The sequence below is a fragment of the Chrysochloris asiatica genome, unplaced genomic scaffold (genome assembly GCF_000296735.1).
Source record: "Chrysochloris asiatica unplaced genomic scaffold, ChrAsi1.0 scaffold00214, whole genome shotgun sequence".
Lineage (NCBI taxonomy): Eukaryota > Metazoa > Chordata > Mammalia > Afrosoricida > Chrysochloridae > Chrysochloris > Chrysochloris asiatica.
Window position 1 is genome coordinate 4,269,347 of NW_006408732.1, and position 9,199 is coordinate 4,278,545.

At 38.5% G+C, this 9,199-nt stretch overlaps 1 protein-coding gene across 1 annotated transcript in view; it reads right to left on the reverse strand.

The window, feature by feature from the left end:
• FRAS1 (Fraser syndrome 1) overlaps positions 1 to 9,199 on the reverse strand; it is a 797,189-nt gene that overhangs the window by 783,119 nt on the left and 4,871 nt on the right. Inside the window, exon 2 of the mRNA XM_006872899.1 lies at positions 3,578 to 3,609. Coding sequence (XP_006872961.1) covers positions 3,578 to 3,609 — 32 coding nt within the window. The remainder of the gene's footprint in view (positions 1 to 3,577; positions 3,610 to 9,199) is intronic.

Consider the following 9,199-nt stretch of genomic DNA (forward strand, 5'->3'; position numbering starts at 1 on the left):
ATTTGCATCTCTCTAATGGCTAGTGAACGTGAACATTTCTTCATGTGTTTGTTGACTGCCTGGATCTCCTTCTTGGTAAAGTATCTGTTCATGCCCTGCACCCATTTTTAAATTGGGTTATTTGTCTTTTTCTTGTAGAGGTATTACAGTTTCCTGTATGTTTTAGAAATAAATCCCTTGTCTGATGTATGATTGCAAAAGATTTTTTCCCATTATGTGGGTTCCCTTTTTACTCTTCTGGTGAAGTCTTTTGATGTGCACAAGTTTTTAATTTTTAGTATGTCCCACTCATCTATTTTGTCTACTTTTGTTTGTGTCAGTTTCAAAATGTTTGGTAGTCTGTGTATTCCCTGAATTAGTGCCCTCACATTTGTCCCTATTTTTCATTGATGGCCTTCATAATTCTGGGATTCACATTTATGTCTTTAATCCACGTTGAGTTGGTTTTTGTATAAGGTGTGAGGTGAAGGTCTTGTTTCAATCTTTTGCATATCGTTTTCCAGTTCTGCCAGCACCATCTGTTGAAGAGACTATTACCTCCCCATGTGATATATTTAGGTGTTTTGTCAAAAATCAGTTGGCTGTACTTAGATGAGTTAATTTCTGGATCTCAATTCTGTTCCTTTGATCTATGTATCTTTCATTGTACCAGTACCAAGGTGTTTTAACCACTGTAGTAAATTTGGAAGTCAGGGAGTGATAGGCCTCCAACCTTATTCTCCTTCTTAAGCAGTGCTTTGCTTATCCTGGGTCTCTTTCCTTTCCATATAAAGATTGTAATTGTTTTTTCCATCTTTTTGAAAAATGTTATTAGAACCTGGATTGGGATTGCATTATATGTATAAATTGCTTTGGGAGGTAATGACATTTTCACAATGTTAAGTCTTCCTATCCAGGAGTATGGTACATTCTTCCATTTTTGTAGGTCTCTTTTGGTTTCTTATAGTAGTGTTTTGTAGTTTTCTTTGTACAAGTCCTTTTTTTCTCTGGTTACATTTATTCCTAGATATTTCATCCTTTTGTAATTGGTTATTGTAAATGGTATTGCTTTCCTAATGTCCTTTTCAACGCTGTCATTGTTGGTGTAGAGGAATCCAACTGATTTTTGTATGCTGATCTTATATTCTGACACTTTGCTGAATCTTCCAATGAGATCTAGTAGCTTTTTTACTGAGTCTTTGGGGTTTTCTACATATAGGATCATATCATCTGCAAATAGATAAAGTTTTACTTCCTCTTTGCCAATTTGGATGTCTTTTCCATAGAGTTTTATGGCTATGACTTTTCAAAAGTAGATCGCAAGGCCTTACTTCCAAGGAATCTCTGGGTAGCTTTGAACCACCAACCTTTAGTAGCTCAGCATTGAGCCATTTGTGTCACTCAACGACTCCTAAATAACACATTTTTGTTGTTGTTGTTAAGTGCCACTGAGTCAGTCCGACTCATAACAACCCTGTACAGGGTTTCTGAGGAGCAACTGGTGAACTTGAGCCACCAACCTTGCGGTTCAAACCGACCTTGCAGTCCAGCGCATTAACCAACAGAGCCACACCATAACTTCAATATAACACATAGTAAAGTCCATTATACGTGGTCCAGCTACTTGTCTTCAGACAGAGGTAGAACAGACAGAAATTATTTAGTCCTGATCCACTTCTTAACGGTCAATTACCTTTAAGAAATCTCTTAATCTCTCTTTTCCTTGATTCTTCATTAAAAAACAGGGATGGAGGTGTGTAAAACATGGTCTGCCTGTTTCCCAGGTCTGGACACCTAGTGTGGTGCTGTAGGATAAGCACTGGACTGTGAACTACAAGGGTGGCAGTTCAAACGCACCAACTGCTGCTTGGAGACCTTGTACAGAATCACTATGAGTTGGAATCAACTCAACAGCATTTAACAACAACATTGTAGGTATCTGATGAAAAAATACTGAGAAACTAAGAAATACTGAACACAATAAGCTATTCTCTGCATGATCATAAATAACTGACTTCTCCATAATATTTTCATGGCTCCCTAGAACTGATTAGTTAACTTCATGGCACTTTGATGAAAAAGTGGTTCCTAAGACAACTGCTCCTCAGAAATCCTATACAGGGTCACTATGGGTTGGAACCAAATCGCCGGTACTCAACAAAATTAACAAGACATATTAAGGAGTCCTGGTATGGCACTGTGGGTTAATGTGCCAGACTGCAAAACCGTTTGAACTGCAAAGTTGGTGATTCAAGCTCACCAGCTGCTCCTCGGAAACCCTATACAGGGTCGCTATAGGTGGGAACCAACTAGATAGACAGCTTTTCACAACAACAAGAAGACATATTAAAAGGAGCCCTGGTGGCACTGTACGATAAGCACTGGGCTGCCAACCACAGAGTCAGCAGTTCAATCCTACTAGCTGTTCCATGAGAGAAAGAGTAGTCTTTCTGCTTCCGTACAGTTCTACAGCTTTAGAAACCCTATACAGGGTCATTATGATTCAGAATCAATTTGACAGCAGTGGGTTTTCTCTGGGTTTGGTAAGATGTATTAAAAAACAAGCCAAAAGAAAAATCTAACTTTAAGGGCATTAAATGAGAAGAAAAAGGGAAATGGCTTTCTCTTGATTGTTTAAAGGAAAATACAAGGAAGAAAAGCTGCACAAATCGCTACAGCAGTAACTATATTATATACCGTTCAAATTCAAGAATATTACTATGAACTTCTACACTAATCTAGTAGTATCTTGGATATTTCAGTTATTCCACTCTATGTCAGCACCACAAGGATAATCCAAGATGACTTATTAATATCACACATGTCGATAGTAGGTTGTAATGTAAATGAGCAAGCCCATTCCAACCATGTCATTTCTGTTTTATTACAGAATTTATTAAACCAAAATAAAAAAGTGGTGACGAATGACTTGTCACACAATTTATTAGAGTTGATGGAGTACGGACAGTATTTTCAATAAGGCTTTAACACTCTGTTATGCACCATAGTACATTATTAATGGAAAGAAACACATGAGGCTTGCATCTGCTTTTCCCCCAAGTCATCCTGACATTAAATTCAAAATCAATTCCAACCCACATGGCAAAAGTTCACAGATAAAATGTTAATTTATTTGTTGTTTATTAAAACTTAAGTTGATAATTCAAAGCAACTGGCAGGAATTCTCCAAATTCCATGGAATTCAATAATCACACTTATTTTGGAAGGGAGAAGGTTCCAAGGAGGAAGTCAACGCAACAGAAAGAAAAACGAAGTGTGCCGTAGTTCATATCTGACAAGAGAAAAGGATCTAATGTTCTCTCTGATTGAAAGGACACAAAGAACAGCCACAGAATGCAAACTGTGTGTTAAGCATTTGAACTTCTCATCCGATACTCGAGTATCCGAATGAAACTAATTTGCCCTGGAAAAAGTATTAAATAATTGAGCATGAGTGTGCCAGGATGAGGGATAATCCTCAGACTGTGAAGGGAAATAAACATTTTTTTATGACTAATAGGGTCACCTCACTCAGTCATCTCAATCAAGCATTTCATATTCAAAAGAAATAAACCTGAATATATTAAGAATGACCTACCTCCACCAAGGAACCCTGGTAGACACAAGCACCTGTAGGGAAAAACAAAACAAAAATTAAAAGGGATGCATAATAAACCAACAGGCACTGTCCCAGCAGGCTTATTGCTAAAACTGCATCTAAACACACCATAATGAGCAAACTGCTTTTTTCCAAAATCTTAAAAGCTTGAGCACTCTTCCCTTGGGAACATAAATCCACACATTACAGCAACCTTTCTTGGACACTGATGAGGGAAAGTATCATTAAATCTTATTATTTGAATGTTAAAACAAATGTATTTAAATGGCATCCTCTTGAATATCGTGTATATTTTTCCCTGTGATAAATCAGCAAAGCCTCTATAATCCAGTCCCAATTTACTTATCCAGGCTTATCTGCCACTCTTGGTTTACACTAATTTTCTAGTTAAACCCAAGAGGCTTAGTACACAATGATATATTTTCCTGTCTCCATGTCTTTGCTCATTTTGGTTTCCTTCAGGAGATGCACTGTGTCTGCTTGATCCCACCTCTTTCATGAAGCTTTACAAACACACAGGATTATGTTCTCCCTCCTTTGTGAACATAGCATTTTGTGAGCATGCACCACTTGTGAATGCATCCTTGTCTACTTTCTTGTGGCATCCTTGCTAAGGTTATTTAATGTTTCATATGGAAATGTTGCATCTATCCCTCTGCACTGTATACTATCAGGGCAGAGACTGTTCCTACTTCTTGGTTTTCCCCACCTCTTCACACAGCATACATTCACTTAGGTATCTGGTTGGTAACAAGAAATATCCATTTTTTTTAATACTACTCTTAAGTGAGACTGCTAACTAAAAGGTAGGTGCTAACTAAAAATCTATCAGTCATTCTGTGAGGAAAAGTTGTTGCAGTCTGCTTCCATTAAGATTTACAGCCTTGGGAATCCTATGGAGCAGTTCTACTCTGTCCTACAAAATCTCTGAGTCAAAACCAACTCAACTGCAGTGGGCTTGGTTCTGGGGGGCTTGGTGTGAACTATAGTTCTTTAAAATTAACTCTACTATTTAGTACCTAATTTCCAAGGCTCTTTTCATCCTATTTTCACTATTTTTTTTTTTCCAGTAGACTGACTGCTTATGAACTGAAACATCTTTGTAATTTACATTCACTAAGTGCCAAATGGACTGCCAAAGGAGCTCTGGTAACGTAGTGGTTATGAATTGGGCTGCTAATCTTAAGGTCGGCAGTTCGAAACAACCAGCCGGAACGTAGGAGAAAGATGGGGCTGTCTGCTCCATTAAAGATTTACAGCCTCAGAAACCCTGTGCAGGGTCACTATGAGTCGGGACCAACTCCACAGTACTTAACAACAACAAGTGCCAAATGGGAAAACAACAGATAATTTGTTTCCAAAGGAAAAGAGGGCTAAATCTGGATGGGACAACCTATATATTCTGAGCAACTGATGTGGTTGTTATAAGTGCTGTCGAGTCAGATATGATTCAGAACGACCCTGTATAGTGTTTCCAAGGAGCAGCTGATGAGTTTGAACCGACATTGCGGTCCAGTGCTTTCTATATAAGTCATAAATTTTTGGTGAGTTTCCTATTTGAAAACAATGTAGAATCTTCATTTTTTTAAAAAAAATATATACACACACAGGAGAGGAAAAAAACAATTTTTGAGAAGCATAACAGGTGCCGATTTGATGTGGAAACAGGTGGGCAGTGTGCTGCCGGATACAGTCTCAAAAACTGAGGCTGCAAAACAGATTGGAATCACATATACACACCAAGGCAGCCAGCATGGTTTGACAAAGTGCCACAACTGGTTTCCAAACAGATCATTCATGAAATCTCAAAAATATTAACTTCTTGGGAACTCGCTAATCTACCTTCTCCATGATTACTGATATTAAGAACAACTTTTAAAGAAAATAAGATGGCAGCTTACACTAAGATCTGGGTCAAAAGATCTCTGTGGGCAAATTTAATGAAATGGCTCTTGTACATTTGGCTCTTGTACAAATAGGAATAATCTTGTTCCAAGAATTTAGCATTTCAGTATATGGTATGTCACAAGACAAGGGAAACTGTATACATATATATAAATATAATCCCATTTCTAAATTTTTTTAATGGATATGCTTAATTATATCTGATATCTTAAAATTCTTTTTAAAGGATCATGGCTTAGATATAATTTAACAAAAATTAACTTTTAGAATAAACAAAACATAACCTTCAGAATAAGAGCATTCTCAGATTGTTATTCTCTGCCGGCCTCCACAACAATGCACTCCAAAGGCCAACTCCTTTTCATAGCTCCGAAACAGAAAGCACACATCTTAAGAAATATTCAGGTAGCCACACTATTTTTGCAAGTTTTGAGAGACATTATAAACTCATTGTTTTGTTGTTTTTAAATGCTTTAGGTTCTGACTCCTATCAACCCTGTATAGGGGTTTCTGAAGAACTTGAACCAAGGAGCTTGAGGTTAGCAGTCCAGTGCTATCCTACAGTGCCACACCAGGACTCCCATAAAATCACTACAATATGGAAAACTAAAGCAACATCGATTATGGCAACATATATCCACATGGGTAAGCCAGCATCTGCTTAAAGACACAAGTCAAGTCAAAATTGTTGGCTACCTACTGTTGTTATAAGTGTCATCGAGTTAGTTCCAACTCATGGCGACCCTGTATAGGGTTTCCAAGGAGTGGCTGGTGGGTTTGAACCACAGACCTTGTGGTTCACCCTTTGATGTACAGTTCCAAAAAAAAGAAGCTTGACCTTCTGAGGAATTTCTTAAAACATATAAATTCTACCCAGAAGGCAGCTACACATTTGCGTCTTCATTAACATAACATCCAAAAACTCATTTCTACTCTCTAGAGAAAATACAGCATTCCAGAGTGATGCCCAGTCCTTATCAAACATTTATCACTGCCCAGTGCCAAATGCAGTCATCTGAAGCAGACCTATTCCTCCCACACTTGCATACACTTCACACCCACCACCAAATCAAATCAGGAATTTGTTGGGATTAGGTATTGGATGCAGTTTCTGGCTCAGCACCATCATGTTCACTCATCAATGCATTTATTTCATATGGAAATAAAGTGACTCTCAACATTCCACACATCTCTTTTTTCTTAAGGAGTTCTGGAATGACTGCACCTCTAAACTGAGGTTCATATTTATGGTTCTATTGAACTTTAAAGGAAGCTCTAGCTCCAGGTGAATTCTAGGAGACAGTGTAGATCTAGAATAAGGGAAATGAAGGAAATATGTATAAAAGCCAACTGGAGTTAGGGGTGTCTGACCAAGGACTTTGCCAGTTTCAGGGCACAAAATGCAACTGAGATGCCAGTTAAATTCTAAGTGAGAAAGTGCATAAAACTCTGCTGGGGGAAGCAAACACACACAGTAGTCAAGAAGAAAGCTTGGGTACCAAGACCTGGCTGCTCTTCATGCTCTTATAAGGTTGAGTCATTTCTTGCTGGTCATATTGGGAAAATGTTACTAAATATTTAAAAAGTAAATGTCTATTTTTAAGACTTTTTGCACATTACCATGTATTCCCTTGGAAAATACCCGGAGAGAATCTAATCTTTTCTGAGAAATCACTTTTACTAAACTTTTCAGAGAAAATTCAATAATTTGTACCATTACATTCTGAAGCTACTGACTACAGGAATTTCAACTGGTAAATTGAGCACATTGGACAAGTTCAATCCAAGAGCTAGAAAATGTCAGACTCATCATTTCAAAGAGATAGTGGCAGATATGACCATAAGATTTGAAGAGATTGGGAGAAGACAGTGTTACAAGAACACGACTCATTAGGAACTAGCAGCCACAAGTTGGCATTTAAATGTTTAAGCTTTATGTTGTGTTATAATTCAACATATGGCCATATACACTGTGGAACAGTTAAAACAGAATCATTTCCTGGACTGACAGGACAGCTCACATCCTGATTATTGCCAACCAGGATTCACATCAATTAATAGAGTAGTTAAAATGAAAACGGGCCAACTGTTTTTGAACTACTGGAAGATTTGGCAAGCAGCTCCAACTCTGCCATGTGGTAGTCCCATCCTCTCTCCTGAACCATGTGGTGGAGAGTATCCCATAACTACTTGTGTCTCAGTAAAATTGTGTGATACTGCCCCCAAGTCCATAACAGTGAATACGAAATGGCTGTATTGTCACTAAAGGATGGCTATGGGAGGGTAACTTCTAGAATCTATTCCCCAGAGAGGATTGCACATGTATTATGATAGAATTAAGAGCCTAGGACAAAACATCAACTCTTCAACTCTACTAGCAAGCAGTTGCAAAAGCCAAAAATGTAAATTTGCAATTAAGATCTAAATAGTTCAATATTGGGAAACCTACCAAGGACCAAAGTTTATATCTTTCCACTGCTATTTTTAAGAGTTCTGGCAGCATAGTGTTTACAAGTCGGGCTGCTAATCTCAAGGTCAACAGTTCAAAACTACCGGTGATTTGGCGAGAAAAAGATGAGGCACCTAACAACAGCAACAACAACTGCTGTTTTTGGAGCCCTGGTGTGGTGCTGTAGAATAAGCACTGGTTTGCCATCCTTATAGTTTTCAGTTCAAACCCACCAGCCACTCCTCAGAAACTCTACACAGGGTCCCTATGAGTAGGAATCAACTCTACAGCACTTGACAAGGTCAACAAAACTGCTATTTTATTGATATTAATGAATGCTGAATACGCACATGTCTTGAGGGCAGGCACTGAGGGGTTGTTGTTGTTTTATGTCTTTATTTCCCCCTACCTTCATTTGTAGCATAGTGGTTATGACCTGGGCTGCTAACATTGTAGCAGTTTGAAACTACCAGCCGTTCCACAGGACAAAGATGAAGCTTTCTGCACCCATAAACATTTACAGTCTCAGGAATTCTATGCAGGGTTACTATGAGTCAGAAGCGACTCCACGGCACATAACCAACAACAACCTCCATTTGACACAACCTGACACATTAGTTTTCAATAAAAGTTTGTGGAATGGAAAAAAAATGAAGAGGTGGGCTAATTTTCATCAGCAATGTGTTCTCTTCCAAGGTACTCTGTTTTAAGCAGCGATAGTAAGGTGCGCCTTACTATATTAGGTATTTTCAATAACCTAATATGCATGTGAAAGCTGGACAGTGAATAAGGAAGACCATAGAAGAATCAAAGCTTTTGAGTTATGGTGTTGGAGGAGAATATTGAAGGTGCCATGGGCGGCCAAAAGAACCAATAAATTCATTTTGGAAGAAGTGAAGCCAGAGTGCTTCTTGGAGGACAGGATGGCCAAACTTCCTCTCTCATACTTCGGACATATTGTCAGGAAGGACCAAGTCACTGGAGAAGGATGTCATGTTTGGTAAAATGGAGGGTCAGAGAAAAAGAGGAAGACCCCCCCCAACAAGATGAAGTGGCAGCATCGATGGACTCAATCGTGGCAACAGTAGTAAGGTTGGCCCAGGATCAGGCAGTGTTTCGTTCTGTTGTGCATAGGGTCGCTATGGGTCAGTACCAACTCGATGACACCTAATAACAACAACTCATAGCAAGGACTCTTCAATGCTGATGTAACAAATATGCTGATGTAAAAAAACAAATATGCTGAT